At 57.0% G+C, this 20,667-nt stretch overlaps 1 protein-coding gene across 2 annotated transcripts in view; it reads right to left on the bottom strand.

Moving 5' to 3' along the window:
• Nucleotides 1-20,667, bottom strand: part of PDE9A (phosphodiesterase 9A) — an 82,733-nt gene that overhangs the window by 15,692 nt on the left and 46,374 nt on the right. Inside the window, exons 2-8 of one of the 2 annotated variants that reach the window (XM_034655158.1) lie at nt 20,421-20,475; nt 19,458-19,528; nt 12,171-12,255; nt 6,605-6,683; nt 5,236-5,271; nt 4,897-4,971; nt 1,307-1,393 (exon numbers count right to left, since the gene is read on the bottom strand). In XM_034655158.1, the coding sequence (XP_034511049.1) occupies nt 1,307-1,393; nt 4,897-4,971; nt 5,236-5,271; nt 6,605-6,683; nt 12,171-12,255; nt 19,458-19,528; nt 20,421-20,475 (488 nt within the window). The remainder of the gene's footprint in view (nt 1-1,306; nt 1,394-4,896; nt 4,972-5,235; nt 5,272-6,604; nt 6,684-12,170; nt 12,256-19,457; nt 19,529-20,420; nt 20,476-20,667) is intronic. The other variant, XM_034655154.1, reaches the window with a different exon arrangement.

The following is a 20,667-nucleotide window of genomic DNA, read 5'->3' on the forward strand; positions in this document are numbered from 1 at the left end:
ACTCACACACGAGCACTCACACACGTACTCACACACGAGCACTCACACACGTACTCACACACGAGCACTCACACACGAGCACTCACACACGAGCACTCACACGTACTCACACACAAGCACTCACACACGAACACTCACACAGGAGCACTCACACACGTACTCACACACGTACTCACACATGACCACTCACACACATACTCACACACGAGCACTCACACACGTACTCACGTACTCACACGTACTCACACACGAGCACTCACACACGAGCACTCACACACGTACTCACACACGTACCCTTCCACACACGAGCACTCACACCCACCCACACGCATGCACACATGCCAACAGCCCCCCATAAACGTGCACACACGCTCGCTGCACACTCACTTCACTGGCCCCTCCCTGGTTCCTCGTATTTTCTTGCGCATCAGAACAGCAGCTCAGGGGCACGGAGTGTTCTGGTGCGAGACGGACGGGGACAGGCTGCACGTCCTCACAGAACACTCAGGGGAACGTCACCTCCGTCTGTAGGAGGCCCAGCGCCACCAGGCGGGTGCCCGGGTGGTCCGTTCCGCAGTAACTGGATGACGCCGTATTCGAGGGGGATGTGGGGGCCTGCACTTACCAGCCATCTCCTGAGTGTGATGGGGTTGATGGAGAAATCTCTGACCAGGCCCAGGTCGTGATACATGTGCTCTAAGCAGCTCAGCATCTGCGGACACAGGAGCAGAAGGGGGAGGTTGGTGGCAGGGGCGGGCCAGCACGGTCGCCCGACAGAGCCGCCCTTCCTGCATCCTGGGAGATGCCTGCAGGGCCTGCCCGTCCCTTGAGGGTGAGCCCTCCCCTCCTGGGGGCTCCGACAGTGAAGCCATGTTGACTGGGGGGGGGGAGGACCCCTAANCACACACGAGCACTCACACACGTACTCACACACGTACTCACACACGAGCACTCACACACGTACTCACACACGTACCCTTCCACACACGAGCACTCACGCCCACCCACACGCATGCACACATGCTAACAGCCCCCCCATAAACGTGCACACACGCTCGCTGCACACTCACTTCACTGGCCCCTCCCTGGTTCCTCGTATTTTCTTGCGCATCAGAACAGCAGCTCAGGGGCGGAGTGTTCTGGTGCGAGACGGACGGGGACAGGCTGCACGTCCTCACAGAACACTCAGGGGAACGTCACCTCCGTCTGTAGGAGGCCCAGCGCCACCAGGCGGGTGCCCGGGTGGTCCGTTCCGCAGTAACTGGATGACGCCGTATTCGAGGGGGATGTGGGGGCCTGCACTTACCAGCCATCTCCTGAGTGTGATGGGGTTGATGGAGAAATCTCTGACCAGGCCCAGGTCGTGATACATGTGCTCTAAGCAGCTCAGCATCTGCGGACACAGGAGCAGAAGGGGGAGGTTGGTGGCAGGGGCGGGCCAGCACGGTCGCCCGACAGAGCCGCCCTTCCTGCATCCTGGGAGATGCCTGCAGGGCCTGCCCGTCCCTTGAGGGTGAGCCCTCCCCTCCTGGGGGCTCCGACAGTGAAGCCATGTTGACTGGGGGGGGGGAGGACCCCTAACAGGGATGTGGGGACTTGAAAGAGTCATTGGGCTAAGAAGTCAAGGGAGTTCCACGCAAGAAGGGACAGCGATTGGGTGAGAGGCAGCACCCCCAAACGGCCACGTCAGGAGTGACTCTGTGAGCTCGGACACATGAGAAGCCAGGCCGAGGTGCTGGGACACGGTTCCGTGGGACGCACGCCCGAGAGCAGGTGCCTTCACAGACACAGATGCCCTGTGCTCGCTGACACTCGATAGCCTGTGTCCCCAGCACGCTTTCTGAGCCCTTGGGGGGACTAGACACACACTGTAATGCGCTCATTGTGGAGTCTGGAAGGTAAGCTGCGTTCCTGTCACTGAGCTGTCTTCCACAGAAATCTCACTCAGGTTAAAATAGATTTGTTTTCAGTCCCAGAGAGGATGGATTGTCATTGTTGCGATCTGTTTAAATACAGCTCAGAGCTGTGGAGCTAATTCAGCCGGGGAAGAAAGACTGAACGATTATTAAAAAGTGAGAGTCTGAGAACGTGGGCTCTGCTTTCTGGGAAGCAGGTCTTGGGTGCAGCACCCAGGGAGATGGGAGACCCGCAAGGCCCCGGGACCGCACACCTGAGCCCTGCCTCCGTCCCATCTGTCAGCTACCTGGGCCTGTGTGGCCACACTCACGGGCGGCCTCTGGTCACTGTGTGACCTTCTCTTCCCAAATGGTGTGCAATGGACTGAACTGTGGCCCCCAAATCAGTATGTTGAAGCCTGAACCCCCGACATGACCGTGTGGACAGAGGGCCTTTAAGCACTCATTAAGGTTAAATGAGGTCATCGGGGTGGCCCTGGCCCACTAGGACCGGTGTCCCCATGGGGAGAGGAGACCAGAACAGACAAGCACACAGGGGCGACCACGTGAGGACATGGAAGGTGGTGTCTACATGTCAGGGAGAGAGGCTGGGGAGACACCAGCCTGGCCGACGCCTGACATCGGACCTCCGGGTGTGAGAGGATGCGTTCTGGGCCTGCAGTGTGTGTTACGGCTGCCGAGCTGACTGCTACATGGCGTGCCACCAGAGACCCATCTTCCTTCCGATGGTACTGGGAGAGCTGGGAATGGCGGGGGGCGCGGTCTCTGCAGGTGCAACCCTGTACCTACAACGTCCACAAGACGACTACGGAAGGAACGCCATGGAGCAGAGACCCATGGCATCGCCAAGAATTCAGTGGGGAAACGCGAGGTATATGTGGGAGTCTGCAGCGTCACAGATAGAATGTACTCCTTGAGGAGACAGGAGGGATGTGGACGGGAGTATGTGCAGGGCACCGGGCTCCGGGGACGAGTCCGGGGCCCTGGCGTTGGCTGGGGGTGCTGGCACCCACCGTCTTGGATGCCAGCATTCGGGGCCAGAGGGCTGCGCACACACAGCTCCAGCCGTAACGCTGGTGGTGAGCTCAGGAGTCTTCAGTCGGAGGTGATGGGCAGATGAGACCATCTGGTCCTGTGGCGTGTGCACGGCTCTGGAGCAGGGGGGCATCTCTGCGCATCTGTTCCCACACCAGCAGCCCCAGATGCTGGGCGGTCCCGGCCGCAGGGCTGCATGGAGCTGGCTGCGAGCGCTCACCCGAGACCTGGGGCCCCGCGGTCTGCAAGCCCCGCGCTCCGGGGAAGTGGCCGTGCCGGGAAGAGCTCTGATACGTCAGCCAGTGGTGAACTAGAACGCGGGAAGCCATTTCCTCCATCTGTTTTGTGATCCGGAGGACCCTGGCCGGGGCCGGGGGTGCTGGGCACAGTGATACCCGCACTCGGAGGAAGAGACGTGAGCCCCGTACCGGCAGCCTGACATTCCCGGCCATGAGCTGCTTCGTGGGCGGCCAGATGCAGTTTTGGGGGGCCTTCACCACCCACAGTCCAAAATCCACGGCATCCCCACACTGGCCAGAGGCTAGGGCTCCTGTCTTTGGCATCTCTGGTTCCTGGCCGCTTGCTGGGAGAACACTTCTGGAAACCCGGGAACTGCTGAGCAGTCTGCCCTGGGCACTGGGATGCTCTGGGGGAAGCCCACCCAGAGGCCGGGCCCACCTGTGGGCTTCACCCTGGTCCTGACGCCGTGGGCAGGAAGCCTTCCTCTCGTGGGTGCGTGAATCCTTCAGTCTCTCCGTGAGGCGGCATGCCCTCTCCGGCCACAGCGGAGGTTCCGTGGGAGATGGAGACAGGGCTGGAAGCGAGTGCCCATTTCCATGCAGGCGCTTTGCCACTGGGGACTCGGCTCTGCTCTCACTCCCGCATGCGGAAGCAAGAACAGCTTCCAGCAGCCGTGTCTGCCCACCCACCAGAAGCGGGAATCTGTGAGCGCCGAGCCATCCTGCTGTGCCCACTCGCCCGCAAACGGGCCTTGCCCAGCCCGGGTCCCCTGTTCAGACCTCCGTCCCAGGATTTGTCTTCAAGGGCCTGACTCCCGTTTCTCCCGGCCATGCTGCCTCCCACCCTCCCGAGTACGGCGGCTTCCGCCCTGGTCTCTTGCCCATCTAAACCCACGCTCCAGTCCTGCACGCTCCTGGGTGGCTGGATGATTTGGGGCACACGTGTTGTCTGGTCCAGGGTTTGGATGGGACGATCCCTGGGACAGGGGCCAGCACGCAGCGGGGCAGAGGCGGGGCGGGCAGCGTGGCAGTCTTGTGTCAGAATGAAAGCACGAGAGCCGGGCACTTGGAGACCCCAGGCCCTGGTCAGCGACACGATGCCCACTTAGGGTGCAGAGCCCTCTTTTCCTGTAACCTGCTGCGAGCTTGCTGGGAGAGCAGCCTTTCTGCGTGTCTGCGTTACGGGAAAGCTGGAGGAGTTGAAGTTTTGGTGGGCCTCGTGTCCGTGATGAGGAACTTTTGTTTTCTCGGGGCTCAGAAACGGAGGGGTACAACTAATGTTGTTATTAGACTGAACAAACAAAAACCCTCATGTTCGTGTTTGCTCAGCAAAAAGGGGAAACTGGAAGAACTGTCTTGCTGCGGAAGTCCTGCACCCCCAGTCCTCTGGCTGCAACACAGCTGCCTTCCCTGGCCCCTTTCCTGAGGAGGCATCTCCTGGGTTTCCCCTCACGGGGCATGGCAGCTGGCCTGGGAGGGTGTGCAGGGCATGGGGGGCCAGCCTTCCTGCACTTGACCGCCCGCGCCTCTGCTCTGACACCCCCTTCCTGAGTCCTGCATCCGGGCCCTCCTGAGCCCACCCAGGGTCAGACTAAGGGAAAACCTAGGGAATCAAGTCAAAACAACAAAGGCCAGAGAGAAGGCGGAGACGGGGGGGGGGCCCTGGCAGGTCCCCGTGACGCTGGCACCAGGGGCCCCTCACTCACCTCGTTGGGCTCCCAGAGCCAGACGTCAAAGGTGGGCTTCCGGAGAGCTTCGATGGTCTCTGGAGAGAGCAGGTACTGGAAAGGACGGGAGGTCGGTTAGGCTCTGGGTTGAGACAAAGGCTGGTGAGCTCGCATGGGCTGCGGGACGTTCGCTCCACGTCCTCCTGTCCCCCGGTCAAGGACACCTGCGCACGGACTCCAAGGCCACACTGCAAGGATTCTGCAGAGGGCCAGCCTCCAGGGACAGACATCCTGTCTGTGGCTGCCAGAGGCAGGGCGGGGGCACCAGGGGGGTCGTGGGTGACAGAGATGTTCCACATTCGATGGTGCGGAGGTTACCTGACTTGGTCTCTGCAAAGTCACAGCGCTCCGCACCTGCAGGAGGCAAACCTGACTGTGGGTAAATTACCTCTCCATAAACCCGATTAAAACAAGCACAATAGAGTGAAGTCAAGGAAAAAGAATTAACTGGGCCTAAGATTCAAATACTGGCTAAGAAGCTACTTGGAGTTTCTGCTTTGGCTGCAGGCTAACGAGGTGCCGCTTGCCGGGCACTGTGGATCGGGGAGCGCCAGAGTTCGGGTCAAATTGTCCTGGGAAACAGGCTGGGATCTTAGACGTAAGACTGTCATGGTGTTTGGGATTAGACGTACTCTTCCCTGAGGTCTTTGGTTTGCTTGGTTTTTCATTTATTTATTATTATTATTATTATTTAAAGAGAGAGAGAGCAGGGGGAGGAGCAGAGGGAGAATCCCAAGCAGACACCCTGCTGAGTGCAGAGCCCAATGTGGGGCTCGATCCCACGACCCTGAGATAATGACCTGAGCTGAAAGAGTCAGACGCTTACCCGACTGAGTCACCCAAGCGCCCCTATTTGGTTTCTTTGAGGAATTGTTATGGAGGATGGACACCTTTCATTTTGACCGTCGTGGGCAGGACTGGGAGATGCGGGTCACTAGGGAAGAGACCCTAGTGTCCATCTGAAGCCTCGGACAATATGCTGCGTGTATTTGGAACCAGGTTGGGGGAACCCCTCCCAGGCTGGCTCTGGGGGGCTCTTTGTCCTTGCGAGGACCGTGGGCGGTGGGGGTCTGCCCCATGCCGGCCTCGGGACACCTGTCCCCATGCCAGCACACCGAAGCTTGACTCTTCAAGTAAGCGCATGTGGACAGTCTGCCAGGCCGGGGTCTCACTCGCTCAGCTGAAGGCACAGCCGAGATGGTGACCGACATCGCCAGACCCTTCTCTGTGGTGATTTGAAGCCCCTGCCCCCCAACCCCCAGGTCACTGGGCCCTCCCCTGGGGCCTGGGCTCTCGCAACGGAGAAAACTCTTGAGGAGGAAAAGCCAAGCTTCTCATGATATCTACATACTGTTCGGGACAGGAGAGCCAATGAGGCGGATTTTAGGTGATTTTAAATAATGAAGCTCCTTATCGTAATGTCTGAGTGTAAACACCTTCAGCGAGTGGGGGAGGGGCTGAGACCTGCAGGCCTAGGGTCCCCCATGGCCAGCACACAGCAAAGAGAAAAAGTACTGGGCCTAAGAACAGCAAGGGGGGCCCACAGCCCAGGGCCGGAGGGGGGGGAGCTGTGTTTGCAAATGTGCGGACAGAGGGGGCCTGGCCAGGGCGTCAGAGTGGCTGAGGGTGGGGGGCCTGGCCGGGGGCGCAGACCTGCCGTTTCTCCAGAACCAGAACTTCCTCTCACCTTGGGGTACGTGGGGACATCACGGCGTGCTGTCAGCTTCTTTTTGTCCACAAAACTGTACTTACAGGGACAGCTGGTCCTGCAGGGGGACAGTCAGGATGAGCTCTGGCATGGCTGCTCGGACGAGGTGTCCGCCGGGCCCCTCCTCTCGGCAACACCGAAGAAACCCCAGCCAAACCCAGACCCCACACACCCCTTGGTCTTCTCTGTTACAGAAGAGTGACCTCTCACTGCTAACCCCCCAGGGACCCCGCCTGGACCTGGGATATGGTGGCTCTCCCAGAACACGTCACCTTCATTTTGGGCAAATTCCTAAAAAATCTTTTAATGATGCAAGTAAGGCACTTTTATTCTAAAAAATTCAAACAAGAGGGAAGAAGGCAAAGTTTAAAAAAAATTTTTTAAAAAGCAAGCCCCCACGTTACCTACTTCTTTCCTCTCAATCTCACACCCTGGAAATACCTTCTGTTAAGTTTGGGGTATCCTTCCAGAATTTTCCAGGGCACGGACACACAGGGACAGTGCCTTGGATTTTTAACAAAAACGGAAGTGTCTCAAACTTACTCTTTTACTGCTTGTTTTTTTTTCCACCTTGCTCATGGCAAACTCTGCTCGTTGCTCCCCAGAGCTCAGCTTTAGACAAGGCACGTCCTTCTGGGGTGCTCCCGGGGGGGGGTGCTGTGCTGCCAATCCAGTCCCCCACCACGGACTTTTAGGACGTTTCCAGTTTCCCCCCCAGTACCTACCTACCTTTAGAGATGAATTTGCTCTCTGCCTCCTGACTGTTTCCCTTCACTTCTTAGTATCGAGGTTCCCCCCCCATAAGGACAGAACCAATCGAGTCAGGCGTGCTCTGGAGGGAAGCCGCCTTCCAGCATCGGGGGGAGAGTGTGCTGACCCTGGTGGTACCCTGGGGCTGGATGTGGCCCCCTCCCCACCCTGGGACCCTACCTTCCTGGAAGGGAACATACTCCCTATCCTTGGACGTTACGCTCTTTGTACATCACGTCCTGTCTCCTGGGAGAGCACTTCAATAGCACTTAGTAAGAGCCATGAGACATTCCTGTCCTTCAAGCCTGTGCGTCTACACCGGGGAATTTAAGAAAAGAACTGGATGCAGGGAAACTGCTCTGTGCAAGAGGGTGTTGACGGCAACGTCATCTGTTGTTACAAAAACACAACACGAAACCAGAAGCCACCTCAATGTTGCCGAATGGGAAATAATTTAAACCATTATGGTACATCAACAAGATGGACTGTTATGTGTTATTTAAGATAATTATGAGTATCACGTGAAGTAAGAAGGGTTTTGGGGAAAGAGGGGAAAATGTTGCATACAGTAGGGACTGAAAGATAATGCAAAAAAAATCTACCAAGCTACGAGGAGAAAACACATTTGCTGGGTTGACATGAGGGTGCGTTATGACCTCCTGGAAAAATGTATGAGCTGGGTGTTGGTTCAGATTTGATCCACTTATTGCTCACAGCGTTGTCAGCGGAAGGAAGATTACAAAAGAGGTCTCTTTTCTTTTCAGAAGGGGTCTCTATACAGAGAAGCACATCCGGGCAGCTCGGCATCCAGCTTTCAGGTGGGGCTCACCCCCCTCCCCCATCCGTACAGTCTGGAGGTTTTCCCCAGGGGCTATGCTACTTGCAAACTCAGAGTAATAACTCTGTTTCCTTTCTGATAAAGGAGCCTTCCGTACAATTTTCTGGGGGTCCAGCTATTCTTTCCCTCAATGCGATGCTTACAACACTCATCAGACCTCGTGTGTGGAAGGGATTTTAATAGAGACTCAGCAGAAGAATAACCCTTGAACCCCTAAAAGTCACCAACCAGGGGGTCTCCATTGCCGCCCTGTAAACGAGAAGTTGCCCCGCATGTTTCTGAGCAGTGACGAGCTTGGTGTATGCACTTGGGAAAGGAGACCACACCATCCTGTTTTCCTGCGCTGAGCCTCGCCCGTGCAAAGATCCACACACGCGCCGTGTACGATGGCTGTGTGCGTTTCCCGGGAGGATGGGGAAGCTTGCGCAAAGCAAGATGGTTTGCCTGCTGGACTGCAGCTGCTTCCTTGAAAATCCTGGCGTCGGGAGCGTCTGCTGGGTGCCCGGCGACTCCTGCCAGGGCCCCCCCACCTCGGCCAGGCGGCCCCGCCTGCTCCCCCTGTGCCCCGTTGCCACGGGAACCGGCATCCTCTAGCGACAGAGTAGCTGGCATGGTGCCTTTTCTTTTCATTCTATTTGGGGCTTATTTTTGCTTCAATTTCCTGGGCTCCCAGCCGCCCCCCCCCCCCGTGGCTCATTCAGTGGACAAGGCCATTTGGGATGAAAGTGGAGACTGGAGCCCTCCCCCACCCGGGGTAAAGCGGCACGCTCCACTCTGTGCTCAGCTAGGCCTGGCCCTGCCCTAAATGTGAGCAGGAAACTGGACCAGGAGAAACCCAAGGTGTGTGTCTTGGAGGAGCGCGGCCTGTTCTGGGGGTGTCTGGGAGCCTGCCTACGGCCCCACTCCGCTGCTACTCCCAGCGCCGGAAGTCCCCTGGCACAGAGGCCTGGCTGGATGGTGCTCGTGTGGGGGCGAATGTGGGGCCACCCTTCAGGCTCGTTAGCTAGCTGTGTGGGCACGGGGGACAGACATCTGTCTGTCCTCCCACGGAGGCCGACCGCCGCCTACCCGGGTTGGTATCACCAGGAAGAGCTGTGTGGATGCCCGTCTCTCTGTCTGCCCCCCCCCCCGGTCCAGGCGAAGCCGTGCATTGGGGAGCCTGGTCCCAGGGACGCTAAAATGCTGCAAGGTGTCCCTGTGTGACTACAATGGAACCTTCCAGACAACAGAGACAGAAGGGGGGGGCATGCGCGGCCTCCTGTTTGCCATCTGTGTTCATTTCTCCGTAAAGCAAAGGGAAGGGCCACTTGTGTGGGGCACAGAAAGGCACAGAAGGGGCTGCTGGGCTCCTGAACCAGGGCCTGGGGTGGGTGGCCTGGCTGTGGGTTAGACCTGGGCCCAGGCCTCCGGGTTTCTTTTTCCTAAACGTGTCTGCCGTGTTCGAGAGTTTTCCCCCGTTCTGTGACTGAAGAGTCACATCTACCCGTCTCTCACCTCCGTGGGATGCTGTGAAAACCGTCTGCTGAGAATATCGCCAAGCAGTTAGGGCACCGGGAAGGCTTCTCTTTGGACCATGGCACCGTGAGCTCTAAAAATGTCCTTTCTGGGCAGCGAGGAAGAGCGCTTCAATCCTCGGCTGGGCCCAGGCACCCGCCACGCCCCAGCTCTGCCTACTGGGCCAGATGGGCGCCTGCGGGTCATGGTTTGCCTCTCGGCTCCCGGGGGCTTCTTCCCATGTGCTCTAAAGCCGGGTATCCTCCCCCTGTGCTGTTTTGTGGGTTGGATTATGTCCCCCAAAAGTGAGCAGTGGAGGTCCTGACCCCAGGACCTGTGCACGTGACCTCCTTTGGAAGGAGGTCATCCCAGGTGTAACGACTGCACATGTGGCCACACTGGGGCAGCGTGGGCCCTGATCCAATAGGACTGGTGCCCTTTGGAAAAGGGACATTTGGGCACAGAGGCACACATGGGGAGAAGGCCATGTGAAGACCAAGGCTGTAGTAACGCACGGACCAGCCGGGAGCCCCAAGGGCTGCTGACATCCAGGGCTTCTGATAGGGGCTGGGACAGATCCTCCCTGGAGCCTTCAGAAGGAGCGTGGCCTTATGGACACCTTGATCTCTGACTTCTGGTCGTCAGAAGTGTTTCAGGACCCCAGACCGTGGTGCTGTTGTGGCCGCCACGGGACACGGGGACAACGCGGACCAACCCGAGCGGCAGGAGCAGGGCTGGCAGCCACCCCTCTTCCCCAGCATGGGAGGAAGGTGCGGGAGCTGGAGGGGGCCCAGCACATGGCAGGGAGGGGGCCGGCAAGGGTGGGGCTCATGACTCACCCCTGTGGCTTTGGGCAGGTGGCAGGACTTAGTCATTCGAGGAGGGACAAGAGGCTGTCTTCTAAAGCCTCCCGCAGGTGCGGCACGCGTGTGCGGTGAGGCCCACAGAGGTGGGAAGGGACCTCAGGGGTCCCATTCCTGCCCCGGAGACACGCTCTCTGGGCGGCGAGTTTCCTTGGCCCGTCGTACACACGAGGGACTGAAGCCGGGAGGCAGTTCAGGGAGGCTTTCCTTTCTTTACTTCCCTTCCCTGGAAGCTGTCGGATGAGGCTGGTAACGCTCAAGGGGCTCGAGTGCCCGTCCGGGCCCCGGGGAAGAGGCGGCTCCTGGGCAGATGGCACAGGGCCACCAGGCTGTCAGCACAGCGGGCACGGACGGCACTCAGCCACGGGTAGCCAGCTGCAGAGGACTGTGGGCTTAGCGAGGCCGACCGGGCTGGGCTAATTGGCTTTTCTTACGTGGCCGTGTGGACTGGTCACGGAATGGAGGCCCAGCAGACGGCGACTCCGTGACCACAGCTGCGGAGGGCCTGAGTGTCCTTTCAGCTGCTGAGCCAGGCCCAGCCGCCTGCCCCAGCCAACTCCCGGCCCGTATCCGGTCCCACGGGGGGCTCTGTCTCTTGCCCCTGAAGAGCCTCTCGCTAAGGGCTTGTCTAGGATGAATTATTCACTCGCTATTTTCTCAAACTCCTTCACCCCGGCTTCCCCAAATCACATGGGATGAGACATCCCCAAATCCAGGTCAGGTGCCCAGTGGGCGTGATATAAACGTGGTGTGGTCCGTGTAAGACCACGCTAACATGGCTTCGGGCCCGCCCGAGGCTGGCCAGCCCCTCGGCTCTCGCACGGGACTACACTGGCACCATCAGCTTCCCCTTCACCTCCTGCCTTCAAAGTGCCTTCCCTGCTTTCAAAGACAACCCGATGTGTGCAGGGTTGGTCTGCGGTTCCTTGTCCCCACTAAGTCCCGCCGAGCTCCCCACACTGGACGCGCTGGCACGTGCTCCCTCCCTCATCACCTCCGCCGTCACCCCGAATGCTTGCTGTGACCACAGTTTCAGCAGAGGGTCCCGCTGTACAAACACCTGCTTTCGAGGGGGGCGTAAGGAAGCCCGGGGTGTTTTTTCCACGAATTTTAGCTCCCAGGGGAGAAGCCCTCTTTCTGCACGACAAGTGATCTCTGTGTGGAGAATGGCCAGAGGCCGTGTGGCATCTCCCCTGTGACCTGCTGCTCTGTGCCGTGGGGACGTCCACACAGGAGCACGGCCTCCGGGCACCAGCACGCCATCCCCTGCAAGCCAAACGCCTTCTCCTCTTGTTGGGCCCTTTCTTTAAAAATCGCTGCCAACTTCTCTCAGGCTGGATAAGTGAATCCTAACGCTTTGATCTGTGGAAGGGTCATTCCCCCTTTAAGTGAAGCCGTCCTCCTCACCTCCGTCTGCCGTAGACTCTCCTGGGGTTGGATTATGTCCCCTGCGCGGTCGACAACCCGGAGCCGGGCTGCCTGCACCCTGCACTCCCCCCGGCCACAGCTGGGTCGGGCCCTGCCGCAGGGCTCCGAGGAGAACAGCCCAGAGCCCCTTCCCGGGCCCACGTGCAGGGCCTCTTCCCAGGCCTGACCTTACCTGCTGCTTCTGGCCGCCAGCTCTTCCCGGATCTTTTTGATGTCACTCTTGCATTTCTCTATCTCCACCACTTTCAGGCCTTCCACTGGGACGAAGAGAAACAAGGGGGTTACCATGGTGACACGCGGAGGACCTGGCAAGGCTGGAAACTGGGTCTGGCCCCACGAGAAAAGCTGGCTCTGGCTCCTGCCGTGGTCTCCACTGTGGAGGATGCTAACAGCTCAGGGACAAGGACTCTGGCCTGGTGGGCCTGTCCCGTCCGGGGCCAGGACAATCCACTGTACCCCTCCGTGCCGTTTCTGCAGGGCAGAGCCCCTGCTGCCCTCCCCACAATCCCAAGTCTTCCTGCACCCACTCCCCACTTTCTCTCCAGGCCCCTAAGCACCAGCTGAAGACAGGGAACAAAGAAATCTTATCCCAGAAAGAAGAGGAGGAAATAAGGCCGCAGTGCATGAAAACACAAGAGAGGCTCAGGGGGCAAACCCCCAGCCTTCCCGGCAAGGATGAGCTCGTATTGCTAGAAAACCTTCCCATGCTCAGTCCCCGCCGGGGCAGGTAACCAGGAGGTGGTGTGGACTCTGTGTGGGGGAGACGCGAACAGGCCCGGTGAAGGGTGAGCAGAGCCTGGGCTCGGTCACATTCTTGCCGCCCCGCTGCAGAGGAGAGCCTGCAAAGTCCAGACACCACCGTTCCCCCAAAAACGTACTGGAGCTCATGCCTCCCAGCGAGCACCCAGCATCGAGGCCTTCACTCTGGCGGGTGCGCACGTAGCCCAGAGACACACACAGCAAGCGGCCTCGGAGAGGCTTTCAGGTTCGCGTCCGTTTTTAAGAAACAGAAGAGACTGGCTTCGCTACTCTGCAATCACACCTCAATTTTTATGCAAAAAGACACTACCCACGGTGCTACTCCAGTCCCCTTTCCCTCAAGCGTGGTCTGAATACCTAAAAATACGATGCAAATGATTTCTCCAGGAAAAACAATCCCCTCCCACGGCAAGTGTCGACAGAGGAGGGGCTCCCGGCAGCCTGCCTGAACCCCACGCTCCCCGGGCAGTCTTCCAGGCGGTTCCAGGGTCAGGGCCCAGGTGGGGGCAGGGCTGCTGAAAATACTGCTGCTTTCTGTCCAAAGTGGTGGGAATCTGGAGGATCTGATATTTGGCTGTGGGCCTGGTGACTTGCTTCTGTGCCACACGGGGGATGTTGTGCCGAAGGTCAACAACAGGACACAGGACCAAAGCCCGGGGCCCTCAGTGCAAGAGGTTGGGACCAGCCAGGTGGGGAAACGCAGAGAATTCGACCTTGGGGACGGTTCACTCCCTCACCAAGAGCCCACACCCTCCTTCTGAGTGGGGTGTTCCTCGTGCTTCCTTGCATCACAGACCCCATTAGGAAGTGGCTGGAAGCCACAGGTCCTCCTCGGAGAAAAGCACACAGCAGCTCACACCCCTGATGGTTTGGACCTCCCAGAGTGCAGTGTCCAGGCCCTGGGCCACACCGCAGGAGGCCCGCCCGCGAGGGAGTCACGGTTCCAGCTGCATCTGCCGCTGGGACGCTGACCTCAGCAGATGGCAGATTCAACGTCCGTGGGAAGGAGCTCAGTCTTGTTGGCATGTGAAGGGCAGACATTTCCAGAAAGTAAGCAGATCTGGCGAAGAGCCCAAAGCGAATCGACAAGCAGTGTAGAGTCCAGACAAGGTGGCGGTGCCCAAGTCCACGGTTACGTTCGCTACGTTTTAAACATAGTTTTTCTTGTTACAAAATTACATCTGATTGTTGTAGAAGACGGAGGAAATACAGAGAATCTCCAAGAAGAATGTTTTAAAATGTATCCACAGTCCTATTGGCCCAGAGAACCCATTTATCATGTATATTGGTGTGGGTCTTCCCAGGCGTTTCTCTCCCACCCCCGTGCATTCAGAATAGCTGTCTGTCCATCCGGAGTTCTAGAAAGACAACATTGCAATCACGCTGCTTGTGTTTTCTCATTTGCTGTTTACTGTCCTCAGGGAATTAAGGACACGCCCATGTTAGCAGCCGCCTCCTGGCTCCTGGCTTGTGTGATGTTCGAATATTCCGTATCAGTTCACGTAGATCAGATTTCCGGGCCATTTGCCGGGGGTGATGTTCAAATTAAGGCTTTTGGGCAACACAGCACAATATCACTAATTTGAATCCCAGAGATTCAGAATTTATGGCAATTACGTTTATGAAGAGCCTCGTTGCCAAGGAGATTGATAGCGAGTAACAAGATGGCAGAGCTGGGCATTAATCAATGGAGAGAAAAACATGTCGCAGAACTAAAGGCGGAACATGGGGAGGGAGCCCGGGGGGCAGCCAGCGCACCCCACACCCACTGCCCCTGCTCCCGTCCCTTCCAGGCTGCCTCTGGAAGATTCTGCAGTTCACCTTCGGCCTGTCCCAGCCCCGCTTTGCCCCCCTCCCACAGGAGGGCGGAGGCCTGGCCCAGGAGTGGGGGTCCTGAGAAGTCCTGCGCAGACCCTGGTGACAGCTGTCCAGTGAGGCTGGATGTCAGGTCCCTACACGGCGGCCCCCCTGTCCACCTGCAAACTTTAAATGGGTGGGCACAGAGCGGAACCCCACACTAGAGCCCTGGAGGGCTGCTGGAGCTCCCCAATGAGGAACACCCCTTGCAACCGCAGGTCCCCTCTAGGACTTCAGGACTCACGGAGCGGGGAGCCTCTGTAAGTCACAGGTCAGCCTGAAGGATTCTGAAAGAGGGGTGCTGCTTTGGGGAAGGGGTTCAGTGGACAGAGGCCACGGAGGCGGCTCTGCCCCCTCCTCTCCTCCACTGGCTCGCTGGGCTTCCCGAGAGGCCGCCTTGCCCCATCTTCAGCTGCAGAGCTCACCAAAGTTCATTAAAGATGCGAATGGCTACAGCTGTATTTCAACACTTCCTCCAGAGGTTTCGGCAAAGAATGTGCATAGGCCACATGTCCCGAGTGACACAGAGAAAAACTTGGGTTTCGTCTTCGAGGCTTGCAGATTGTTTGTGTGACCCGGCATTAAACTCTGTCCCATGGGCCAGCTCTCCCAGTGTGTCGGGTCTGGTCCAGGCCTGGGCCCCGGAGCAGGGCGCCTGGAGCCGCGGCCACGTCCCGCAAACAAGGAAGGAAGTGGAGCCCCCGCGAGGTTTCACTCCAACCAGAAAGCGAGGTGAGGACCTGGGGGTCCCGTATCCATGAAATGATTTTTTGTTTTTGTATTTGTTTTATAACTTTGTAGATCTCTTTAATGTCTGGCTTAATATAAAACAACCAGATTCTCTTATCTGTTTCTGCATTCCATCTGGCTGTGATGCACTCTTTGGATTGAAATGATTAAAGAAAACCCAGCTTCAAACAGATTTGTAATTGGGAAAGTATGGACCTTATGGATTCTCTGAAAGGTGAACTCCATGGGTTCTGGCACTATTTTGAGAAAAACTGCTTTAAAAATTTATTTATTTATTTTTTATAATAATATATTTTTATTATAATGATTTCTTTTTTTTTTTTTAAGATTTTATTTATTTATTCGACAGAGATAGAGACAGCCAGCGAGAGAGGGAACACAAGCAGGGGGAGTGGGAGAGGAAGAAGCAGGCTCATATCGGAGGAGCCTGATGTGGGGCTCGATCCCATAACGCCGGGATCATGCCCTGAGCCGAAGGCAGACGCTTAACCGCTGTGCCACCCAGGCGCCCCTATAATGATTTCTAACCTAAGTAAGACCTCAGACTCCCTTGAAGAAGGAAAACGACTTACATAAAAAGGAAGAAAAGCTTCTAAAGTGAATTAAGAGAAATTCAGATATTTATATTTGATTCAGAGGAATTTTGTTTGAGAAAGTGAAAAAAAAAAAAGCAGGAAATTCCACTTAAAACAAGTCAAACCAGCGTAATGTGGCTTCCACACGCCAGTCCTAGCCGCAGGCCTCTTTGAACTCAGCTAGTAACAGCTCACGTATACCAGATAAAGTGTGTGCGAGTCCTTATGTGTACGTGTCTCTGTGTTTACACACGCATGCATGTGAGGTGTGTGTATGTGTGAGAGTATGTGTGCCTGTGTCTCTGGATGTTCACGCATGTGTTTACACGTGTGAGCACGTGTGTGCGTGCATGTGAGCGTGCACGTGACAGTCTGCGTCTGGCCCAGGCCCAGTGCAACAGCCTGGCAGTCGAGCCTGGCAACCTTCCCAGCGCACAGGCAGGGTCAGGACTGCCGTCTGAGTAGCTGAGATGACCAGTTCCCATGTGACCCACATGAGGGGTCTGCTGCAGGGCCCTTCTCCTCAAGAGGACCTTCCAAGGTCCCTGCCATGCCCTGGGTACTCACATCTTTGGGTGAAGGAACTGCTGTGTTTGGGTGGCTTTCTGGAGCTCAGCACAGGTGAGGCACCCCGCCCCTTCTGTGCTGTGGGGCAGGGGGCTTGGAGACTGGGAAGGGGCCAGCCAGAAGTGCCAGGGGAGGACACGGCTGAAGCCTGGTGCAGTTCAAGGAGGACGACAGCTGTCAGAATCGTGGGCATGTCCTGGGCGGGGTGTGTTCCCGCTAGAAGGGGGCAGTCAGGGGGTGGTGGGGATGCTGGGACTGTGGGAGGACCCACTGCCCACGCTCTCACCTGACCACTGCCAAGTCGCTATCTCGGCCCACGGCTCTTAGACCTTTTTCTCCTCTGTACTTGGTCCCTTGATCCTGTTCTTGCAGTGCCTGGGCCTCTGGTGCCGGAAGTCAGCACAATTAGTGACAACACGGCTAATCGCAGTGTATGCATCCAGCCTTAGCCCGGTGTGTGGAGGGGTAACGCGCCCTCCAGGTAATCTGTGAGCATTTGGATGACTTATGTGATTTACATGAGGGCCTACAGGGAGAGCGAGTTCTGGAGGACTCAGGGCGTGGCCAGGCAGGGAAGAAGGTCGTAGGTGCCACGTCCTGTAGTTCTCAGTTCACACACTGCTTGGAGGCAAAATCAAAACACTTCTTGGCCTGATCACTGTCTCCAAGGCCAGATACCGTCTCCAAGGCCAGATACCGGAAGCCTCACCAGCTGAGGTCAACACAAGGAGTTTTGAAAATTCATTAATGGCCTCCTCAACTTTCCTGTTTGCAAGTACCAGTAGGAGCCAGAGCTGGCTTCTGGGAGAGAAGGGGGGTGGGGAGAAGCTGGCGTGGCCCGGGACCAGGGGAGGCCAAGCAGGAGGCACCTGCCGCCCCCGGGTGCATCTGGGGGACTCTGCACTTCTGTAAACATAGATGGTGAATCAGCAGCAAATGCTTTTTCTGTTCTTTGGCTGAACCCCTTCCCACAGCATCTGGAGAATGCCCTACTTTATGGGGCTGGGTGGGAAGCTGAGCTTGCCTCCCACTGCAAACATTCACTATAGTGGGTTGCATTGTGTCCCCAAAAAGATACGCTCACATCCTGACCCCCCAGAACTCATGAGTTCACCTGAGAGAAAGGTTCTTGCAGATAAAATCGATCAAGGCCCTCCCGATGAGATCATCCTGGGTGAGGGTGGGCCCTAAATCCAAAGACAGGTGTCCTTCCAGGGCCAGAGACATAGAATCTCCGGGAGGGGCCATGTGAAGACAAGGTGGTCTGGGGTGATGTGGCCACAAGCCAAGGGCTCCCAGAGCCGCCAGCAGCTGGAAGAGGCCGGGGCACATTCTATCTCAGAGCCACCAGAAGGACCTGGCCCCCCAACCTCCTAGTCTGGGACTTCTGGCCTCCACAGCTGTGAGACAGTCCATTTCCGTTGCTCTAAGCTCCTGCGTTAATGGTACGCCATCAGGATAGCCACGGGAAGCAAGTGCATTCCCTGGCAGCTGGGACGTGGGCACGCGGTCCAGCTCCGTCCAGACTTCGGATCTGTGGCCAGTATATGAGGAGGCAGCCTAATGTCTGTAGCAGTGGCCACGGGGACCGTAGGGCCCGAGCACAGAGCTCTGGGTACTGGGGAGACAGCGTGCATCTGGGGCTCAGATACGGTGTCGTCGTGGCGTCAGCCCTGCGTGGGATTTGGGATCTTGCTCCTGCCGCAGAGCCACCAAGCGACCCCTGCTACTGAGGCCTCCCAGCCACCTGGGAGCTCCCCAGAATCCTTTAGGAAGAAGCCCCTTTTCTGCTGAATGCAGCCGCCACCAGCATGTGTGGCTGCTTCCCGACCTGCCCTCCAGGCGCCCAGGGGTCCAGTGCAGCGCGAGCGGCCCCGCCCAGACCGCGAGTGCTGGTCCCAGTCTTATTTACTTCTCCAATTTGCAGGGTGAGCCTCAGCGGGTCACTTAATCTCTTTGTGGCTTCCTCGTCATCAATGGGGAAAATAAATCGGTTTTGAAGACAGAATACCAAATGGATTTTCTAAATGTCAACATACTCTGAGAAGTAGGACTATGTAAGTCATGCTTCAAGTTATTAAGGTGAATAGGTTTTTGCGTGATCCTGAACATTCTTTTTGAAAAAAACCCAAGCAATTCGTACAAGATACGTTAAGTGACATTCAGTGCATCCTGCGAATACGAATCAGCCAGACACCGTCTGAGGATGCCACAGCCCAGCTGGCCTCAGGTTCAGATTTCGTCTCCTCATCCCTGCATTTAATAAATAGGCTGCCCTTTGCCTTGACATTGACAAAGATGTGAGTTGGATGGGGAATCATGAGGCATGAGAATTCAAGCACTGCTCGCTCCTTATTTTATGGACGAGGACGCAGAGGGTGAGAGACGGAAGCTGTCCCCCTCCCAGTTTCAGCTGTTTGGTCCCTGAGTCAAGACCCGAACCAATTCTCCTGTACTTGCTGTTGTTTTTCTGCTTGCCGCGGTGGTGACGGGGAACCAAGAGCTAACGATTTGGCAGGCATATCCCAAAAACAGTCGTGAAGGCACGGAGCGTATCGGCTTGCCTCGTTTATGTAAAAAGAGACATGAAGATGTTCAGCAGAAGGTCCTCTCCCAAGGGGGCTGGTCTGGGGGGCTTTGCATTTTCATTCTGTCCTCTTCTGCACTGAAGGAGCGTCTCCTTGTGCCGCCGCTGAGCAGGTGTGGTGGCCCGAGACGCCGTGCACTGGTGACGTGTCATGGGTCTCCAAGTGACTTTCACGATATAAACAGATGCTCGTGGCTCTCGCCTCTGTTAGCATCAAAGCTAGTTTTTAAGCATTTCACAAGAAAAGACATTCCCACTTACCTCCAGCCTTCCCTCGCTCCCCTCACTACTCAGCCTCCGGGGCCATGGTTAATTTAAACTGAGGTTAAAAGACAAGCAAAAAGGAAACAGAAACCTCACTCACATTCGACTCGCTTCTCTAGCACGGCCAAGTGATTCGTGACTTCAGCTTTCAGTTCGTTGATTTTAAATGCTCTAGGAATGAAAAAAAGTCATCACTCTTAAAGTTGAAACGGGCGTGGCAAACCTCTGTTGCACCCCTGCCCTGGGCGAGGCCTCCCGGTGGGCTCCACCCCCGTCTCTGAAGGCTCACCCTTATAGGGGAGCACAGGATGAGAGAGGTTGCTTTTAAGGTGCCCGAGGCCTCCAGGGGGCGGGGAGGAAAGAGACACACCCTCATACCATCTCCAGGGCCTCTTCTCCAAGACCAAGACCGGAGGCTGGCGGGTGTGTTTACTTCCCCACACCTGGGCAGCGAACACCTGCTCTCCGGGGAGGCCCCCAGGGCCTCTGCTCACAGCAGGGACGGCCCAGCCTGCACTCCCTGCCCTGCTGGGTTCAGACCCCTGCAGGGGACCCTGTGTGCCCTCTCCAGGCTCCAGCTCGTACACTGCAGTCGCTTGGGCTTTAAGAATGTGTCACCCACAGGCCCTGGGGCAGTGACATGCCACAGTGCAATTACGAAGGAATGGAAAGCATTACTTTGGAACTGGCAGGATCTGTCACGGAAAGAAGCCCCACGTCTACACAGGATCTCCATGGCAATGCTTATTTTAAAGCCCACTTAAAAAATGGTGTCAGTTGTCATAGGTTGAACTCCGAGTCCCAGAAGAGCCAGTGGAGAAAACTCTCAGTAACACGAGCTCCCACTCTAAAACCGTCTTTGGTATAAGGGGAGTGCTTCCTGGACCCCACCCGCCCTGGCTTAGGTACAGAAGTCGTGAAAGGGCTCCATCTGGAAGGCCGCTCCTCCAGGTGAGTGATGAGCCCAAGTCTGCCGGCCCAACGGCCTCCAGGCAAGGCCCACCACTGCCGTGCACAGAGAAGCACACCTCTCCAGGGACTATGTGTTGAGAAGATTCTGTACCTTGAGAACTGCTCTGCCACCTGGGTCAGCACGCTCTGGATTAATTCTTCTTTCTCTATGGACCAAAAAAGAAAGACAGATGGAGAAGGGGAAAAGTCTGGCGATCATCACAGCCTTAATTGGAATGTCGTGGGCAGGTGGTGCCAGCACAGCGGCAGGGAGCTGCCTGGGTTACCTGGAGGGACGCTTGGGCTGCCGTCAGCATGCCAAGGCCTCTGCAGGGCCTGGAGTTTTCCCATCCACCTTC

This window comes from Ailuropoda melanoleuca, chromosome 1 (assembly GCF_002007445.2).
Source record: "Ailuropoda melanoleuca isolate Jingjing chromosome 1, ASM200744v2, whole genome shotgun sequence".
In the NCBI taxonomy this organism is placed as follows: Eukaryota; Metazoa; Chordata; class Mammalia; order Carnivora; family Ursidae; genus Ailuropoda; species Ailuropoda melanoleuca.